The 21,854-nt window shown below is 37.1% G+C and overlaps 1 protein-coding gene across 3 annotated transcripts in view; it reads right to left on the bottom strand.

Moving 5' to 3' along the window:
• GALC (galactosylceramidase) overlaps positions 1–21,854 on the bottom strand; it is a 58,745-nt gene that overhangs the window by 21,697 nt on the left and 15,194 nt on the right. For all 3 annotated transcript variants that reach the window (XM_026515502.4, XM_048220053.2, XM_057318683.1), the window contains 4 exons: positions 20,047–20,177; positions 10,037–10,192; positions 6,709–6,833; positions 4,653–4,780 (listed from right to left, as the gene is read on the bottom strand). In XM_026515502.4, coding sequence (XP_026371287.2) covers positions 4,653–4,780; positions 6,709–6,833; positions 10,037–10,192; positions 20,047–20,177 — 540 coding nt within the window. The remainder of the gene's footprint in view (positions 1–4,652; positions 4,781–6,708; positions 6,834–10,036; positions 10,193–20,046; positions 20,178–21,854) is intronic.

Genomic DNA, 21,854 nt, shown 5'->3' with positions numbered 1-21,854 from the left:
ATGCAAAGCTAGTTTAGCAGACAAAAATCAGTCCACGTAATACACCATATCAATAAAATAAAAAACAAAAACCACATGATCATCTCAATATATACAGAACGTATCCGATAAAATCCAATACCCTTTCATAATAAAAGCACTCTACATATTGGGAATATAAGGGAAGGTCTTCAATCTTATAAAAAATATTAACCAAAAAACCACAGCTAACATTACACTTAAGACTGAAACTGTTTCCCCTAAGATCAGGTACAGGATAAGAATGTACATTCTCACCATTTCTATTCAATATTAAAGGACAATTAATCAAGGGAAAAAAATGAAAGGTATCTAGATTGAAAAGAAAGAAGCAAAACTATCTCTATTTGCAGATGACATAATCTTATATATAGAAAATCCTCTAAGAATCAATTAAAAAACTATGAGAACTAAGAAATAAGTACAGAAAGCTTGTGGGATACAAGATCAATATGTAAAAATTAACTGTATTTCTATACACTAGGAATGAAAAATCTGAAAATGATATTAAGAACACAATTCATTTAACATTATACCAAAATAATACTCAGAAATAATAACTGCAACGAAAAGAAGCACAAGACTTATACCCTGAAAACTATAAACATCTTTAAAAGAAGTAAAAATGTAAATATACGAAAAGGTATCCGTGCTCATGCACTGGAAGATTTGATACTGTTATAATGGCAATACTACCCAACTGATCTACAGATTAAATGTAACCTCTATCAAAATCCAAACTAGCCTCATTGCAGAAGTTGACAAACTGATCCCAAAATTTCTATGGAAATGCAAGGGACCCCTAATAGCCATACAGTGTTGAAAAATAACAGAGCTGGAGGACTCATGCTTCCTAACTTCAAAACATATTATAGAGCTATGGTAACTAAGACAGCATAATGCTCCCATAAGGATAGAACTGAGAGTCCAGGAAAAAACCCTCGCATTTTTTGCCAGTCGATTTTCAACAAGGAAGCCAAGACAATTCAATAAGGAATGAACCAACAAATGAGGCAGGAACAATTAGATGATATCCACCTGTAAATGATGAAGTTCGATACATATCTAACCCTGTATTGAAAAAATAAAATGGATCAAAGACCTAAATGTGAGAACTGAAACTATAAAACTCTTAGAAGGAAGCACAGGGATAAATTTCATGACCTTGGATTAAGCAGTAATTTCTTAAATCTGACACAAAAACACACACAAAAAGAAATACATATATATATATATATATATATATATATATATATATATATTGTCTTTCTCTGACTGACTTATTTTGCTTAGCATAGAGATATTTCTTTTTTTAATATGGGTATTTACAGTTATGAATTACTCTATAAGTAATAAGCAGTAATTTCTTAAATCTGACACAAAAACACACACAAAAAGAAATACATATATATATATGTGTATATATATATGTGTATATATATATATATATATATCCCTTTTTAATGATGCCCTTTCAAGTACAAAAGTTATAAATTTTGATGAAGTCATATATGACTTGAAAGGGCATCATTAAAAAGGGGAAAACAACAAATATAATATTGAATGTCAACTATACTGTAATTTTTAAAAAATTAAGTTTAAATTTTAAAAAAGGAAGTGAAAAACAACCCACAGAATGGGAGAAAATGTCTGCAAGTCGTATATCTGATACGGGACTTTTATCTAGAATATGTGAAGAACTCTTATATTTCAATAATAAGAAGACGAACATCCCAATTTAAAAATGGGCAAAGGGTCTATATGGGCGTTTCTCCAAAGAAGAAATGCAGATGGCCAACACACACATGAAATGATGCCCAACATCATTAGTCACTAGTAAAATACAAATCAAAACTAAAGATCCTTCACGCCTCCAAAATGGCTACAACAAAGAGACAGGCAATAAGAATCGTTGGTCAGAAAGATGTAAAATTGTTTCTATTTGGGATTATTTACAAAGAAAATCCAACAGAACCCACTAAAAAGCTACTGGAACTACAGGTGAGTTGAGCGATGTTGCAGAAAACAAGATCTTTGTACAAAGATCTACTGTATTACAACATACCAGGTACTAATTGAATTAAAAATTTAAAAACTATTTACAATCAAATTGAAAATGTGAAATGCTTAGCCAAAATTTGACAAAAGATATGAAATACCTGTACACTGAAAACTATAAAATACTATTCAGAGAAATTTTTAAAAACCTAAGTAAATTCGAGGCTATGTCTTGTTAAAGGGCTGGAAGACTTGATGTTGCTCAAATATTAGTTCTCCTTAAATTGATCTATAGATGCAAGGCAATCCCAATCAAAATCTGAGCAGGCTTTTTTTTTTTTTTTTTTTGGTTGAAACTGACAAGCTGATTCTAAGATTCACATGGAAGTACAAGTGACCTAGAAGAACCAAAACAACTTTGAAAAAGAACAAATTTGAAGGGCTAACGCTACCTGTTCCTAGGAATTGTTTTATACACACATGCACACAGTAATCATAGTTAATGGTGTAAAGATACATAAATAGGTCAAAGAAACAGAATAGAGTCCAGAAATAATCCTACATACACATGGATAATTGATTTTCTACAAAGGGGTAAAGGCAATGCAATGGGAAAAATAGACTTTCCAGCAAATGGTGCTAGAACAGATGGATATCCATATTCAAAAACTTCTTAGATACCATAGCAAGAGCATGTTCCATGAAAGTACAAATGAATAAACTGGACTTCAGAAAAATTAAAAAACTCCTGCTCCTCAAAAGACACTGTTAACAAAATGGAAAAAAAAGCTACAGACTGGGAAATTATCTTTACAAAGCACGTATCTGTAAAGGACTTGGACCCGGAATATGTAATATGTAAAGAACTCTCAAAAACCAACAATAAGAAAAAGCCAACAAAAAATAGGCAAAAGACTTAAACACACACTTCACCAAAAAAGATACACGAAGGGGCGCCTGGGTGGCTCAGCCGTTAAGCGTCTGCCTTCGGCTCAGGTCATGATCCCAGGGTCCTGGGATCGAGCCCCGCATTGGGCTCCCTGCTCAGCGGGAAGCCTGCTTCTCCCTCTCACACTCCCCTTGCTTGTGTTCCCTCTCTCGCTGTCTCTGTCAAATAAATAAATAAATTCTTTTAAAAAATTCTTTTAAAAAGATACATGAAGCCCAAGCACATGAAAAGCTCAACATCATCAGTTATTAGGGAAATGCAAGCTAAAACCAAAATGAAGTACTATATCATACAGACTAAGTGCTAAAATTTTTGTAACTGATCACAGCAGGTGTTCACAATGATAAAGAAAAACTGGAACTCCAATTATGCTGCTGATGGAAACTGAAAACAACACAAGAACAGTTTGGCAGCTTCCTAAAAAGTTAAACAGAAGCATATCGTATTATCCAGCCATTCCATTCCTATGTATTTACACGGGAGAAAAGAAATGCATGCCCATATAAAGCCTGTGCACAAATGTTCACAGCTTTATGTGTAATCGCCGGAAAGTAGAAACAAGCCAAACACCCCCCACCAAGTGCATAGAGAAACAAACTATGGTCCTTACAGTGGAATATGACTTAGCAACAGGTGTTCACAACAGGGATGAAGCTCAAAATAATTACCCTGACTGAAAGCAGCACGACAAAAACAGTACACACTGTACTGACTCCATACTGATTCCATGGATACAAAACTCTAGAAAATGCAAACTAATCTACAGTGACCAAAAGTAATGATCAGAGAACTCCCAGGATATGAGGAGGAGCAGAACAGAGGGAATATTTAACAAGGGACATGAGGATTCTTTGGGGGGCTCATAGATACATTCACTATCTTTATTGTGACAATGGTTTATTGAGCATTTACCTACGAAAAGTTATAAAACTGTGCACTTTAAGTATGTGTTTGAAGGGGATCAGAATATGCTCCTAAAAAACAGGCCACTCTGGTATAAAGATTATGTAAAGTTGAAGGTATTTGAGATTCAAAAGATGCCAGGAAAAAGTCTTCTCTGAGCTTCCCTTAGCTTCCTCAGAGCACCAACTTCTGCGAAATAAGACTGCCACAAATCGATCTACTCTTTAGGATGGATTTACTCCCAGAAAGAAGAAATGGGACTAAAACCTCCCCCAAATCCCTTCTACAGAGGGCTTTTATAGCCCTGAAGGTGAGGGAAAGACCACTCTCCAGTACAGACACACAGTGTCATAATCATTCCTGTTTGTTCTCCGGAAAACCCATTTATCTTCCCAAAAAGTCATTTATTTTCCATTAAGTGCCCTTTCTCCCCTTCTCCATTACTTACTCCTCTAGGTATATAAACCCAGATTCTAATCACCCTTCAGAGTTACTCATCACTGAGCGTCTCCCACGTGTATGCATACTGCTTGCACAAATAAAACTTTTCTTTTCTCCTGTGAATCTGGGATTTTTTTTGTCAGTTTAATTTGTGGGGCCTCAGCTTCTGACCCTAAGAGGGTATAGGAAGAAGTTTCTTCCTCCCCTACATATTGTTTATCACATGTCAATTATACTTTGGTAAAGCTAGGGTTTTTTTAAAAAGAAGTGTTTAGTTGCGTTTTCTACTGTTTTTCCAATACTAAGAGAGTGAGTTAATTCCATTAAAACAACAAAGAATTACCATAGTTTCAACGATGATGGTGAGGTTACCTAGGCCATCAGTCAGGGCCACGTAGCTTCCTCCTTTCTCTAAGTGACCAACTGTCTTCAGGTAATACCAACCTGGTTGAGTAAACTGAGTGGTATGAGCTATAGAAAAGCAGAGAAAGATCCAATAAAATAGCGATGGAAAGGTTTCTTTAAAAAATTAAAAAATAAAGCTGTCTACTGGCTTTGAGTCTGACTGAGTCTAACAAGCAATTTTCTATTTTAGAGGAAAACACTTGCCAACCTCGTGTTTCAACTTTTGAAATAATTAGTACAGTTAAATGGTACAATTGTAGTAAGAATTAACTATAGTTAGAATTACCACTAAAAATAAATGAACCACACTGTTAAGAGTATTAAGTCTTTCTTTCCCAAGAATAAGAGAATAAGATAAAGTTCTCTCTTACGAACTTTTGTTCCTCTCTATTTAACTCATTCTAATATAACTACAAAAAAATAAGACTAAAAAAAAGGTAATATTGCATTTCAAAAACTAAGCTTTATGGTTTCGAACAAGTTTTATTTGCAGAATATATGTTAACTGGGTACCTCCAAAGCTGACTCTGAAAATGTACTGAGCAATATTTCATGTCCCCATCCCACCCCCAAACACAGCGACAATACTAGAAGAGCACGTTAGTTTACCTAGATAATATGGGACCAACAATTACAACATTTAGGGGGTTAACTAATGAGGACATACAAGTGTATTTTTGAAAGTACAACTCAGAGTTTAGAATAATGTCATGATTTCATGGCTAACATCATAACTACAAATCTGAGGAAAACACATCAAATAAAAAACAAAATCCCCAAAATAAAGGTTTAAAATGAAAACAACTTCACTTCGAATTCAGAATTTTCCTATGAAAGCATCCTGTCTTTGAAGAAATGGATTTTTTTAAAAGAAGTTTTAAAGTAGTTACGATGTTAAAACAAAATGGTCATAAATGTTTAATTTTTTTTTACCAAAAAAAACTATAGAAAGAACTTGAATATTATTCGACAACAGGATTTTTATTCTCTTTAAATTATATTCATTTTTAGTATGGTTACATCATTCATGAAAAAGTGGCACAGTGCCATCCACTTCTGCGTGATCTCAACGTCCCTCGTAACTAATAACTGATACTGCAACAAAAATTCTGTTCCTACAGCCCTGTTGACTGTCTTCAAACTATTTCGAAACTTACCTAATTGTAGGTAACGGATGGATGTGTAAATTATCTCCTGCCTGCCAAGGACTCAATGGATTTCCTCCCCTCCCTGCTACAAAAAACCCAACCTGTCTCCATTTGCAATTTATCTCAAATTCCTTCACTCTAAATAAATTTGTACTGTTTTGACTTTTCCTTTGAATCGACTGATTTATCTGCCTGGTTCCTAGTATCGTGAGTAGTATAAAATCTTTAACATGTGTTCGTTTTTATGTGCAGGAGTCATGATTTTACTTTTTTCTTAAAATTATCTGTAACAATACTCATCAGTATAAAGCCACAATATCTCACATAGCCTTTACATTTACTTATTCATTTAAGAATTCACTTGATTTTGTTAGCACACTATTCTCATCAAAATAACTATATTAATATAAAACAATAAAATGTCTCCAAGACTAATTTTAAGACTTTTAGATACTCTTGAGTTGTAATAAATCTTTACAAATACATCATTTTATTAGCAATTATCCTAATTTATAATTATACATTTATCAACTATTTCAGGTATTTGTCTCCATCACCAGATGATAAACCTTCTTCCTCCTCTCTTCCCCCTTTCCTTTTCTTTTCTAAGAGCCTGGTCTTAGGATAACCAAGAATGGAATACAAACAGTAGTCTAGTTACCCTAAGGCTCTTACAGAACACTATGGCAGATCTTGCTTACAACAGACACCAACTGAGAACTTACACACAACACGCACATACATGCACGCACACACAGGCACGCACAATCAGTGTAACCCCCTCTGTTTTCTTCCTTTACTCCCAGAGAGAAAGCTGAGGAGTGAGCGAGGGACTCTGAGCCATACCTGATACCCAGATAGGAGACTCTACTACATAGTGCCCGCTCCATGGCTCCTGAGCAGTCATCAATCCACACCGTCCATAGGGCAACTGTTCATAGTAACTGGCCACCAAGTTCCAAGCAATTGTGCTAAAAGGTTTGTTGGGTAAAAGAGAAATGCCAAAACAGCTTGTGATCAAAATGTAAATGTCTAGAAGACTATAGTAAAAAAAAAAAAAGAAACCTTATTAGAATTTAAATACACGTGAAGGACCGAAAAATGACCACCCAAAACAAGAAAGTATCAGTCACCTAAGTTCAATCACATTTTGAAAACTCCAGAGCTGGATCCATCTAGGTATTGTTAATGGTGAATTGCATAATTAAAAAACACAAATGTATATTGGGTATATAATTTTGCTGAACAGTGGTGTAGCCAGAAGATGAATCATGCCCTACCAGTACCAGACATATCACAGATTTGAGTCAAATACAAATAAAGGCTTTAGCCATACCTGCCTTCCCTTCAACAGTCAGCCTTCTTAATGCTCCAGTTTCAAGACATAAGTTTATAAACCTGACTCTGAGCTGCTGCAAAGTTTTACAACTGAGAACTCTTACAGTCAGACTGCCTGGGTTCAAATCATGGTTCCACCACTTAACCTCTCTGGACCTCAGTTTCCTCATCTGTAAAATGAGGATAATAACTGTACCTAGCTCATGTGATTGCTCAGTGAGGAGTCCCTGTCCTAATGCCTGTAAAGTGTCTAGAACAAGGTCTGGGGTCTAAAACTGCGATGATTCTGTCTCATCTGCAAGTACTAATAGGTCAGCTTGCTGGTCTGCATTTTGGCCTATTCTTTCAGAATTCGATAGCTGGTACTGAATCCTGAAATAGTGACTCTGTGGTTTTCAGGAAAATCCAAGGGGAAAAGGGAGGCTGTGGCCCCTGGTACTGCTGGGTTTCTCACAGCTCAAAAAAAATAAATAACAAAACAACAACAAAAAAAACAATAACAACAATAAAAAACCCACAGCTTACCCACAGAATTTCATTTTTCTTACCAAATCCTCACCCATCATAAAATGACTTTCTAAGGAAATCAAAGCTTTCTAATTCTGTCAACACAAAGTAGAAATGATAGCTCCAATTTTCAAAAATACTTACTACAAGTGAAAACTTTAAGGGTTCCCATGATTTTACCCCTGGATTGCAAGATGCATAGTATCTTGTCTGGCTACTAATAAAAGTGTAAACCAAAAACTACCCCACGAGCATTTTGTTACATACACAAAAGTCTTTAAAATCTATGTACCTCTGACCCAGATATTTATTCCCTTTCTAGGAATATACCCTAAGGAAATAATAACTATAGATGTGAACAAAGATATCTGTATACAATTGATCATTTCAATGTGTACAAAGCTGTTAAAATAGAAACAACTTCCATTTCTGGAAGGGAAGAACATTCAATGGGGTATAATACATTTTCTACATCAGTGCTTCCCAAACTTGTGGGGCATCAGAATCAGCTGGGGCACTGATGACACCAACAGAGTCTCCGAAGACTTCCGGAGGCATTATGATTCAGCAGATCTGGAATCAATGTAACAAGGGTCTCAGGTGCTTCTTGAGACAAGGCAAGTTTGGGAAGCCATGTACTATGTAACAGAATATACATAAGCATTAAAAATGATGAAACAGAAGTACACTTAAATATGAAAAGAAGTTCATAATGCTTTGTTAAGTGAAAAGCAGCTTATTTACTAAACATTATATAGTATGATCTTAACTCTATATTAAAATTTTATACATACAAATATAAATATAAATGGGAGGACATACACCAACATTTTTAAGGATGGTTACCTCTAGATGGCAAAAATACGGGTGATTTTGTTTCCTTCTTTATACTTATGTGAAGTTACTAAATTCTCTGTCATGAGCGTGCATTACTCTTAATACCAAATTAAGTTATCAGAACCAAAATCTCCATGATAAGCACCTTTTCTTTTAAAAAGGGAAAAAAAAGAACAAAGGCTGTAAAAATAATATATCAGCTCACATTAACATCACAAAAATATGTATTGGCTTACTTTTGTTCTATTTATTATTGTGTTAGAAAGCAAATTTGAATCTAATTACAGTGAAAGCTTCTCAAAGCATTGAAGAAATGCTTCCCTGAAAAATAAAAAGAGTTGTGTTCTGGGGCGCGTGGTGGCTCAGCGGGTTGAGCGTCAGACTCTTGATTTTGACTCAGGTCATGATCTCAGGGTTGCGAGATCAAGCCCCACTTTGGGCTCCATGCTGGGCATGGAGCCTGCTTAAAATTCTCTCTCTACCCTCTCTCTCTGCCTACCCCCACGCATTCACGTATGCATGCTCTCGCTTAAAAAAAAAAAAAAAAAAAGCTGTGTTCTTTCTTAAGAACCTCTGTTTTGTAAATAGTTATACAAATTAAGTGATGCTATGAGGAATCAAACAGGCAGACTGGGAAGTGGATAGTCTATAAAACTATTGGCCTGGTCTTTTTAAAAGGCTTCAGTCACAAAAAACAGGAACAGAAAGAGGGGCGCCTGGGTGGCTCAGTCAGTTAAGCATCTGCCTTTGGCTCAGGTCAGGATTCCAGGGTCCTGAGACTGAGCATGTCAGTCAGGCTCCCTGCTCAGCAGGGGGTCTGCTTCTTCCTCTCCCTCTGTGCCCCCCCCAACTCATGCTCTCTCTCTCTCTCTCCCTCTCAAATAAATAAATTCTTAAAAAAAATAGGGAAGGAAGGAAACTATTCTAGATTAAAAGAGATTGTAGGGGCATGACATCTAAATGCAATGCATGCTTGATTGGCTCTTAGTGTTTTTTTTTTAAAAAGGTTATAAATGACACTTTGAGGAATAATTAGGAAAATTTTAATATAGACTAAGTATCAGATATTTTTTAAAGTGCTCTTATGCTCTTATGTATCAAAATGATATAGTGATCATGTAGGAGAATATCCTTTATGTTTTGGGGCCACATGCTAAAATACTTAGGGGTAAAGTGTTATGACATCTATAATTTATAATTGTTCATTATAAGGTATAGATAAGTTATCAAAAATCATAGAACTGCATAAATTTTAATATAAACTATATCTCAATAAGCCTGACTTTATTCAATACAGATGATATTCAAATACAAAAAATAGATAAGCTTAGGTGTAGATGTAGGTACAGAGGAAGCTAATAAGGCAAAATGTTTACAATCATTGAATCTAGGTTGTGAGAATATGGAAGCCCGCTGTATTGTACTTTTTTCTACTTATTTTGTTTTTGAAATTTTTCAAAATAAAAACCTTTAGAAGTTTTCAATAACTTACGCAGTCATGTAGCCATTGATATAATTCTGATTCAATATGCGGCCCAAGCAGCCTGCACCCACATCACTGTTTAAAGTGCTAAAATCTTCAGAAGACCAAAGCTTCTTGTTAGTCAACTTCGCATCCTTTACTGTATGGGTCCCAGGATAATGAGCTCTAGAAAAGAAAGGGTGGAAATTGGAAAAGGCAGAACACGTCACTTATATCTATTTGTTGAATGAATAAAAACATCTTCACCAGTGTTTTCTATTTTAAAACAATGGGCAGCTTGTGGGTAGAAGTCACACCAACTAGAAGCTTCTGCGTCCCGTTCTTGAGTCCAAGATGCCCTTAAAATGGGATAAGCCGATACCAACACACAGAACAGGAAGGAAGATTACCAGTGGATGAGAGATTTCTGTTTCTAGAAACCATAAAATGGATGGAAGCACGTGGACAGACAGAAATAGCAGAGGAGGCCACAGCCTAGAACACTCCAGGAGATGAATGAGATGGAGAGAGTATTCAGACTTCCCAGGGGAAGCAGAGAGCTCAGGACAGTAGAAAGGAAGGGGCATGAAGGAGGCCAGACAAGATTAATGAGTCTATTATATTGCCGCACCTCCTCCCCCACTCCCACCTACCCCTGAGTAGAGCGAGAAAGACAGCTGGTATTTACTGCCAGGCAGAAACAAAAAGTCAAAAACAACAAAAACCCACAGGGTTATTCCTTGAATAAAAAGAAGAAACTACCTTGAGTAAACTACAAATTATCATCCCAAAGCAGTGGTGGTTCTTAACCCGGGTGATTTTGCCTGGTGGAGAAGGCATGGCCAAGCAGGATTTGCTGCTGGCATCCAGTGGGTAGAAGCCAGAGGGGTTTCCGAACATCGTACAGTGCACAGGGCACGTCCTCACGACAAACAACTATCCAGTGAAAACCTCAAAAGTACAGAGGTTGAGAACCTCTCCCTTATTTCTATTTAAGAAAAGTCAAAGTATAAATGCGTATCTATTATTCTAAGAGTAAAAAACTACCTTGATGATTTTGGAAGTTACTGATCAGTGAATAAAAACAATTAAGAAATTTCAAATGTAAAACAGAAAACAGAGAGTTAGCACAAGAATGAGAGCGCACATGAGCTAAGTAACTTTAGGGACATGAGTGTACACTTTCTAGGACAACAATTATTTACAGAAAATTTAATAACGATGCAAGCAGAATAATGGGGACTGGATTATATCATAATTCTAACCTTTGCAGCTTGGTGTCGCAGTATGCATTACATTAAAAAAAAGATTATGAAGACCTGTTTGGTTTTTAGTTATTTAATCCCATTTAGGTCATGAATCTCTCAAGAAAAAGTCCTACTTAGGAATTCATTCTACCTCATGAAGATGAATTAGGGCACAGCATCAATGTGGCATTTTAGGATTTCATGAGGAAGAAAAGAACATGAAACAGAGAATGAGGACCTAAAAAGAAGTATTTGAGAACGATGAGGTACCAGCAGGATGCTGTGGCATCGCTGAACTCCGCTGCAAACAGGTATCTGACTCAGTAGTGTCAACGTACAGTACAGAGACCTTGCGAGCGAGCCAGCCCCTAACAGGGTTAAGAAATTATGCTGGCACGATGATGCCCAACACGTGAAGTCTGTTACTAATCTCTGTAATAATTTTAACAAATTGTTAAAATCATTCTATGATCATGATGTTCAGCCACATATTAATACTAGGGCTCATCCCGTTGTTACTCAGCCACATGTATGCTTGGTGCATCTCTGGTCAAAATATCCTTGTAGAAAAAAAGGAAAAGCCTGGGGCCACCTGGGTGGCAGAGTCAGATAAGCATCCAACTCTTGGTTTCAGCTCAGGTCATGATCTCAGATCTCAGGTCACGGTATCGAGCCCGGCAATGGGCTCCACGCTCAGCTCAGCTTGGAGTCTGCTTGAGACTCTCTCCCTCTCCTTCTGCTCCTCCCCGCTGTGTTCTCTCTCGCATACTCTCTCTTTCTCTCTCTCAAATAAATAAATAAATCTTAAAAAATAAAAATAAAAAAGTAAAAGCCTGGAAAGTAATATGCTATTGTGTTACTAATGATCTCTAGATGTTAGATTCTGAGTAAGTTCGAAGTCTATCTTTACAGGTTTCTAGGTTTTCCAAATTTTCTATGATCATGAATTATTTTTATAATCTGAAAAAGTATCTCTGTTAAAGTTATAGAAATAGGTATTATATCCCTCATTCAGAAAACAACATAAACTGTTATGTTAAAACTGAGTGATTTATTAAATGATCTGAGCAAAGAAGGGCAGAACTGGTAGTAAAATCTGGGTCTCTTCCAACATCCAGTCCCACCATTAATTTAACAAAATGGAAAGGTCCTGTGAGAATATAATTTTTAAATGTATATAACTAGGCAAAACCTCTCTATCATTTCACAGCATGATTTTCCGAAATTCAAACGACAAATAAAACTAAGATTACTGAAAGTAAACCAAAGTTATCCTAACAGAGGAACATATTTGTATTAAAAGAAAATTATAACTTAAGGACAAGGTGGATCATGGTAGCTCCCCAGTGCCCAGTACTCCTCCTGAAACCAAACACATCAATCAGAAATGAGAAAGGGAAAACCCACAGACAATGTCCTCATCAAAACTAGGTGACGGGAATGCCCAGGAGTCTTGCAGCATCAGGACTGGCCCAGAATCAGCAGATACAACATGGAAACTGGGAGGAGAGGGGACCAGCAGGCATCACTCCCCAAGGAGCAGGCCCTACCCTCAGTGGGAGCATCAGAGAACAAGTTGGTAAAACTGGGAATGTCTTCAAAGGCTGGAGTCATTCTGTTGGGGGTGAATGGAAAACAGTGAATTCACTAAGAGATCCAAACACGACACTGTTGACAGTTTAAACCAAGAGATATACGAAGTAAGCAATACATGTATAATTTTAAATTTTGTAGCAGCTGCATTTAAACAAAGCAAAAGGGAAAAGTTCCTAATATACTTTGTTTAACCCCATGTATCCAAAATATTATCATTCAACATAGTCAATGTAAAAAATTAATAACATTTTACATTTTTGAAAATATCAAATCTTTAAAATCCAGTGTCTTCTTTACACTTAAAACACACCTAAATTCAGACTAGCCACGCTTCAAGTGCCCCCTAGCTAACTGTGGCTAGTGGCTACCTTATTGGACAACACAGGTTCAAACCCTTCACAATTTCAGGAATAGGTAGCCAACAATCTTAACTGGAATGGGAGAGCCTCACTATGAGGATAAGCTGCTTGACGAGAATCCACAGTAAGGCAGGAACACTCACGGTGAGGGAGAGACAACATTCAGGCAGTAGGGAGAATGGGGCCCGGGAGCAGCAGACCCCAGAAGGCACTATGGCTGCAAAACAAGAGCTTCCACAGTGCCCGCCAAGTACAACGTGACGGGGGCAGGGAGATCTACACTTCCTATGGAGGGGGCAGCCAGAGAATGAAGAACTCCTGAACAAAACCTCATTATACCACAATAACCTGAATTTGGAAAGAATCCAAATGGCCATTAACAAAGAATTAAGATGGGTAAATCGTGACATATTACTCCAGCTGAATGCAAAATAGCAATTAAAATGAACCACGTCTATACCTGGCAATATGAGTTAATCTCAAAAATATAATGTTGACCAAAATAATAGATACTCTTAAGATGCCATTTAAATAAAGTTTTTTCTTTAAAATCAATTAGCCAACATATAGTACATCATGAGTTTCAGATGTAAAGTTCAGTATTTCATCAGCTGCATACAACACCCAGTGCTCATGACATCACGCGCCCTCTAAATAAAGTTTTAAACAGGCAAAATTAGTTAATGGTGTTAGGGCTAATATTAGTAATTGCCTCTGGGAGCAAAGGAGAGGCTAATGACTGGAAAGATTTCCAAGGGAAGAGCTGCGTAGATACCGATAATCTTCTATTTCTTGACCCGGGTGGTGATGACGCAGGTATGTTCACTTTGTGACAATTCACTATGCCATATTCTTATGATTTATGTACTTTTATGTATGGACGTCGGTATGTGTGTGTATGTATGTTATACTTTGTTAAAAAAATTTTAAGGAGGATGAGATTATTAGACAACAAATGTATAGGAAACTAAAATGAGAGAATTATAGATTACAAAAAACACATTTTAGAAATGAAGACTAGAAAAAGAAACACAAGACAGAATAGACGCTGTGGAAAACACAGTAAGGAAAATAGAAGATAGCAAGGATAAAATTATAGAGAATCAAACAGAAATGAACAGACAGCAATGGTTGGAGAGAAACAGAGAACAAAGGCAACGTACAAACTAGATCCAAAACGCATAACTGAGTCTTCTAAAAAGAAAACCAAAGCAATGGAGTAGGAAAATTTAAGTAAATCTTATTGAAATAAAAAAATACTTAAATACAGATACTGAAAAGCCATATATACTATAGACCTGGAAATGGTAAATCATGTACAACCACTAGACTTTAAAGTTAAGGAAAAATATTCTTTGGATATATGGGAATTGTGCCAAGTTATTTATAAGGAAGAAAAAAGTAAGTCTAAATAAGGATAATACAGACACCTCAGACCACAAAGAATGTAGTGGCTTAAAAAGTTTATTTTATTTCCATATAATCATCCCAAATTGAGAGTCAAGGTTGGTGGAAGCAGCTCTTAGACCTTCTCCTTGGTCAAATGGCTGCCTCACATTCCAGCCAGTAGGAAGGAAAAGGGGTAGAATAGAATGTATCCAATATCCTAGAGTATAGACCCTCAGGTCTTACTTATCAACTGTGCTCTCCTTTCATCACCAGAAACTCAACCATATTGTCATTTCTTAACTGCAAAGAATGCTGGGAGTCTTGCCTTGGGCCCAGGAAGAATAGGATAGGTTTTGGTAGACCAGCAGCTTCTTCTGCATTAGGGTAAGTAAAACGTCCAAGAGAGGGGGGCAACAACAACAAAAAAAAGAAGAAATAAAAGAAGCCTAGCATCAGAATTCTAAACAGCAACATTTTATGTAAGTAACCAACAGAGTAAATTTTATGACGTTCAAGGATTACGAAAATGTGAGTCAGGGAATTAATATCTAGCCAAACTGTCCTTCAGGTAGAAAGGCCACAGATAAAGAGTTAATAAACATGTAAGAGATCAAGAAATATTGTTTCCATTAGAACTTCCCAAAAAACATGACAAATATTAAGCTCCTGACACCCAAGAATCTAAGGAAGAAACTTCAGCAAAAAGACTTGAAAGTGAACACTGCATATGCTTAATGGCAGAACCAGATTAAAAGAAAGGGTAATTTAGTACATAAATGTTACATGTTCTGATAATGTATAACATAGCAGATGCAAAACAGGAGGAGGAAAGAAAATGAAATGTAAACAAAGTTTGCCCATTGGCTGGGAGTTAAAGGTGCCGGCTTGCAGCTGACAAATCAAGACAGAAGAAGCTTAAGCTCAGGTAAGAGTACAAAGATTAAGAAATTCTGGTAATTAAAATTCCATTGTAGGAGTGAGAAGGGGAGAAAGAGGAACTTATGAAATAAGTTTCCAATTGCTTATAGTAAACCGATACATAATAACTATATAGAAAAGGAACTAAGAGTTAATTAAACGTTTTCTCAACTTCAGCACTATTGACATTTTGGCCGGATAATTCTTTGCTGTGGGGAAGTTACCCTGTGCTTGGGAGGATATTTAGAAATATCTATGGCCTCTGCCCATCATGCCAGTACCAATCACAAATATTTCCAGGCGTTTCCAGGCGTCTCCCTGGGAGACACATTACCCCTGGCTGAGAACCACTGGTATAAATGTATCAGCATAAATGGAATCCATAGAACCAAAAATCAAACGTTGCTAAATAACAAAAAAGATACCTCCTTCAAAAAGAGCAAAGAAAGCAAATCACATAGCAAGATTTTGTATTAGTATATACATAGTATAAACAATTAACAAGACAATATAGACTAGAGTACATCACTATATCATTAAGTACATATGGTTTCAATTATATCATGAAGTATAAACGAGTTTAAACCAAGCATTAAAATCTGAAGATTTTTAGAGCAGCGAAAAAAGCAAAATCTAAATCTATGCTTTATGTGAGCAACATACACGAAACAAAATGACCTCAAGAGTTAAAGAATGAAAGTATGGGCAAGACATTTCAGGCAAATATAAAGAAAACAGTGATCTCTTCCTTAATCACAGACAAAGCAAAATTCATACCAAGAAGCATAATGAGGCAAAGAATGACATTTTCTTTCTTTTTTTCAGGGTTTTTTTTTGTCATCTCTACAACCAATGTGGGGCTCAAACTCATGACCCTAAGATCAAGAGTCACATGTTCTTCCTCCTGAGCCAGCACCCCAAAGAATGACATTTTCTAATGTCAACAGTTACAAAGAAAAGAATATAAGATAAGACATTAATACCTGTGACATAACACAGAGGAACTTTCGAAAGCATAAACTGCATGAAACTGAAACCCACCAGTGAGAGGAAACTAACGCTCTGGGAAACCCTGGACAGGGCAAGTGAACAAAATAATCAGGATACAGAATACCTAAACAATGCAATCGCTAAGGTAGATAATACACACTCAACCCTTATATCCCGATAAAAAATATATTCTAATATAATAAGACAAAAAGAAGGTCCTGGGAACGTTTTTGAAAAAAAAATGTTTAAATACGTTCATCATTAAATAACCACAGTGTGATGAAATGAGGAAATAAAAGAGCTAAAGCAGTGCTCAAAGGAGTATTTGCTGCATTAGATGCCCGTATCAATAAGATAAATGTATTAAACATCCAACAACTTCATGAAGACACAACAAAACCCAGACCTTCATTCATTTTTTCCTAGCCAAATAGATTCAATATCAATACAACTTTGTTTTCCCCCTCAAGACTTGAGTTACTTAGAAAGTTTTAACAATAAAGGCAAAAATTATATTCTAATTTCAATGCATGAAATGTTTACATACATCTTACTTTTCTTGCCATAAATAAAGAAATAAATAAATACATAAACAAATAAATAAATAAGCCTAAAGCTAACCTAATCATGCCTCATGTCAATTTCCAGCAAGAAACAAGGGCAGACGGGCAGGTTAAACAAACTGCAAGGATGGAACTATTAAGTCCCAGACTGTGAGACACTTCAAAGGACAAATGATCCAGTTTCTTTGACAAATGAAAGGGAATAAAAAGAGGGGGCAGCTGAGCGCCCGGGTGGCTCAGTAGGTTCAGCGCCTGCCTTTGGCTCAGGTCATAATCTCACAGTCCTGGGATCAAGCCCCACATCAGGCTCTCTGCCCAGCGGGAGCCTGCTTCTCCCTCTCTCTGCCACTCCCCCTGCTTGTACTCTCTCTCTCTGTGTCAAATAAATAGTTAAAATCTTCAAAACAAAACAAAACAAAGATGGGGCAGGAACCAAAATAATCAGAAGAGACTTAAATACCAACCAATCACAATGTATGAATCTAAATTGGGTCCAGATTCAATTAAAACTATAAAATAACAGTAACAAATATTTGTTATCAAAAAACTGTTACATTTTTAGATGTAATAATGGTATTGTTTATAGTAAAAAGAAAAAGAATTCTTATCTCAAAGATGCATGGTAAAATTCTTATGGAAGAAATAACATAATGTGTGGGATTTGCTTCAGAATAATGTGCGAGGAAGAAGAGAAACTGTAAGCAGAAAGAGCTAGGAGTCCCCGGAAAAAGAAACAAGACAAGCTTTCTCGCAGGAGAAAAGTCATCCTAGGCCCCCAGCCATCTTGTCATCTATGCCTGATTGGCACTACTTGCCCAAAGCACATTTTTTGCAGAACTTCCTGAGGTATGTTGAAACTGCAGAACAATAGATCCCAGTAGATAACAATTTTAAGGGAACCAAAAAACGTAAGCACAAACAGCCACTATCAGGCCAGGAGATAACCTAATCATATCAGGGACAATACATCAGTGGTAAATCTTCCAGTGCTGGTTCAAAAATAAAGACTGACCTGACGCACATTCTTGAGCTATCTTTGTAGGATCTGAACCATTTTGAGCACTCAAATACCAGGAACTGATGATGCTGACCCTTGTGACTTGGACTCTGTCACTTTAAGATGACTTCTGTCCCCATCCCATGCTGAATACCCCATTGTGAAAGCCCCTTCGCCTAAAACTTCCCCAGTTTTGTTTTTTGAGGAGACACTGCTTTGGGAAACATTCCCGCTGCTCTCCTTTACTTGTTGCAAGTAAAACCCTTATTTTTTTACTCTTTGGCCTGGCTGTGAATTTTGGCCCCACACGCGCCAAGAGGCAAACCCAGTTTCAGTTAACAGAATGGACAAGATGTGGATGGAGAACTAGGCATGGGGCATAGTTATGGAGGCTGAGTGACAGGCACATGGAGAGTCATGATATTATTCTGCCTAGTTCGTGTACATTCAAGATACTTCATTAAAAAAAAAAAAGACACATGTAGATCAAGCAGTCTTCACACTGAATAAAGAACACATTCCACATACATGTGTATTCTATTTTTCAAACGCTTATGTATGTTATCACTTGAATTCAAATACACTTAAAAAAATACTGCTAGGTGAGGGGTAGAAGAAGGGAGATTTGGAGGAAGGTGGTCAAAAGGCACAAAATTCCAGTTATAAGATAAATAAGTACTAGGGATATAATGTACAGCATGAGGACTATAATTAATTGTAACTATAATTAACACTGCTATGTGATACATAGTAAAGTCATTAAGAAAGCAGATCCTTGGGGCGCCTGGGTGGCTCAGCCATTAAGCGTCTGCCTTCGGCTCAGGTCATGATCCGAGAGTCCTGGGATCGAGCCCCACATCCGGCTCCCTGCTCAGGCTTCTTCTCCCTCTCACACTCCCCTTGCTTGTGTTCCCTCTAGCTATTTCTCTCTGTCAAATAAATAAATAAATAAAATCTTAAAAAAAAAAAAAAAGTAGATCCTAAGAGCTCTCATCATAAGGAGAGATTATTTTTCCTTATCTTTTGACTGTATGTATATGAGATGATGGATGTTAACTAAACCTATCATGGTAATTATCTCACATAGATGTAAATCAAATCATCATGCTCTACACCTTAAACTTATACAGTGATGTATATCAATTATTTCTCAATAAAACTGGAAAAAAATAAGAAAAAAAATTACTAGAACTCAGGGAGGCCAAGGCCAAGTCAGAGGACTGACTGGCAGAGCTGGACTAAAGAGCAGGGTCAAAGCCAGCCTGCTAAGGAAACATGACAAGAGCCATGGTCAGTGATCAGCAGTGTCATTTACATAAGTGTTCATTCATGGAAGAACTCCCAACCACGGGAAGTTTGCCTCTTGTAATTTCTAAAATTTAAATACTACTCTGTCCCTTAATCAAAACAAAGCCATGTTTCATTACTCCAAATGTTAACACAATTTCTGAAAAGTACCAATACATTTGTCACAGAAAGATCCCAAAGTACAGCTGACCCTTGAACAACATGCCAACCCCCTCAACCATGGACATCTGGAAATCCAAATATAATCTTGGTCTCCCCCAAAACTTAACTACTAATAGCCTGTTGACCAGAAAACCAATAACATAAACAATTAACACATATTTTATATGTTCTATGTATTATATACTGTATTCTTATAATAAAGGAAGCTAGAGAAAAGAAAATGCTATTAAGAAAATCACAAGGAAGAGAAAATACATTTACAGTATCATAAAAATTCCACACAAAGTGGACTGGCACAGTTCCTACCTGTGCTGTTCAAGGGTCAACTGTACGTACATTTCAAAGAGAAAGGAATGAAACATCACTCACATATCGTTAGTCAAGTAAATACAAGAAAGCTCCCTCTGAAAATGAAACCAAGTGGGAAGGAAAAGCAAAAATAAAGGTACAGTCAAGTATCGAAAGCAAGCAATTAGAAACTGTTAAGCTTTCAGAGCAACACCTTCCTTACCCTATAACATCAATCACCTCCATGAGCTCAGAGTCAAGCAACATAGAAGCAGAAATCGGCTCCCAGAGATTGTCACTCGCTATGATTTTCACTCGATCGAGACCTTGATAGTTCAACATTCTTCTTAACACCTTTTGGAGAGAGAAACAGAATGCAGGAAAGTTTACAAATGAGTTTTCAGCTGTTGAATTACAACCACAATAGCTGAAGTATCTTCGAAAATCAGCATCCTGGCTAATAGTATCAATATTATTTCTAGAGGGGCGCCTGGGTGGCACAGCGGTTAAGCGTCTGCCTTCGGCTCAGGGCGTGATCCCGGCGTTATGGGATAGAGCCCCACGTCAGGCTCCTCCGCTATGAGCCTGCTTCTTCCTCTCCCACTCCCCCTGCTTGTGTTCCCTCTCTCACTGGCTGTCTCTATCTCTGTCTAATAAATAAATAAAATCTAAAAATATATATATATATTATTTCTCGATAGAAATGTGCCTCCTATGGAAAATATAAAGCATTATCGTTAAGATAACCTACTTCATGGGAACGTAAAAAGAAAAAAAACCAAGAGGTAAAAATGCTTTAGAGGGATTCTGCCTCTGACTTTAATGGAATCAACAACAGACTCGTAATAGTAAAAAAAAATAAAATAAACTGCCACCATAGCTGGAGATCATTAGTTTAAAAGAAAAAGGAAACCAGATTCTAATGTTTCCAAAGCTTCCCTCAAATAAAATGAACACAACTAGAGAGGCACATGTATAATCACAAGGAAAAACATAAGCTGTGAAATGTCAAATCTGGGTAGATAAAAAAGTTCCTCACCTTCACTACTGGAACCCTGCCATGAAGCCGCCCCCAACTGCAGGGTCACGCAGAATACATGCATGAGTGTGACTTCCGCTCTGGGCTCCTGCTGCTCTCATCAGCCCTGTGCTCACAGAAGCCACAACTTTCCACGAACAACCCTGTGCTTCCATCTTATACTAGCTCCACTGCCCCACCTCCCACAGCCCCACAACACCCCCTCCACCACATTCTCACCACTTCATTGATAATGCCTGCAGCCTGGAGGTGACCCTGACTTACACGGCCCTGGCTGCAAGCCACCCCATCAAACCCCAGAGCTACAGATTAAAGTTTGCCGTTCCCCCGGCGATCACAGAAGACTACTCGAGGCTCAGAGTCCCCACTTGTCTACTCCATCTTTTACCCTTGCTCTTCCCCCAAATCCTTTTACTCTCAATCATCATTTCTTGGCAGTGTCCTGCCCCTGCCCTAGCAACCAGGGGAGTTCCTATCTATCCCACCTTGAAGAGTCCAACCACACGTCACCTTCTCTAACAGCATTCCCTAATCCACCCAGGGAGAAGTATCATCTCTGCTTTGTACCTTCTGACAACCCTGCATGGGCATTATTCTGCTACAGAAATTATAACGGATATTTTAGTTGTCCATCCGGGACTCTATAGGCCTCAAATGTGAACTCCTTCTAGGCAGCAAGAGTATTTTGTGTCCTTGTCTTCTAAGCATGTATGGAATGCCTGACAAACCCAGTGTTGAGTCAATGCTTGCTGATGGAATAAATGAATAAATAAATGAAAGAAATTTAGTGGATATTACCTGCTGAAAAACATAAGACACGTAAAGAAATTTTTTTAAAAACCGAAAACAAAATACAACCACAAAACTAGGTTTTTTGGAGGAAACACAGGACAGTTTACTGGAAAGTAAACCAGACACTACCTCCACCTGAAAAGTTAAACTGCCATTAGTTTCCCAGTGACAGAGGAGTTATTATTCTCAGTTTTTCCTTT

The sequence above is a fragment of the Ursus arctos genome, unplaced genomic scaffold (genome assembly GCF_023065955.2).
Source record: "Ursus arctos isolate Adak ecotype North America unplaced genomic scaffold, UrsArc2.0 scaffold_25, whole genome shotgun sequence".
NCBI classification, from domain to species: Eukaryota; Metazoa; Chordata; class Mammalia; order Carnivora; family Ursidae; genus Ursus; species Ursus arctos.
This window is presented reverse-complemented; position numbering and strand designations above follow the sequence as displayed.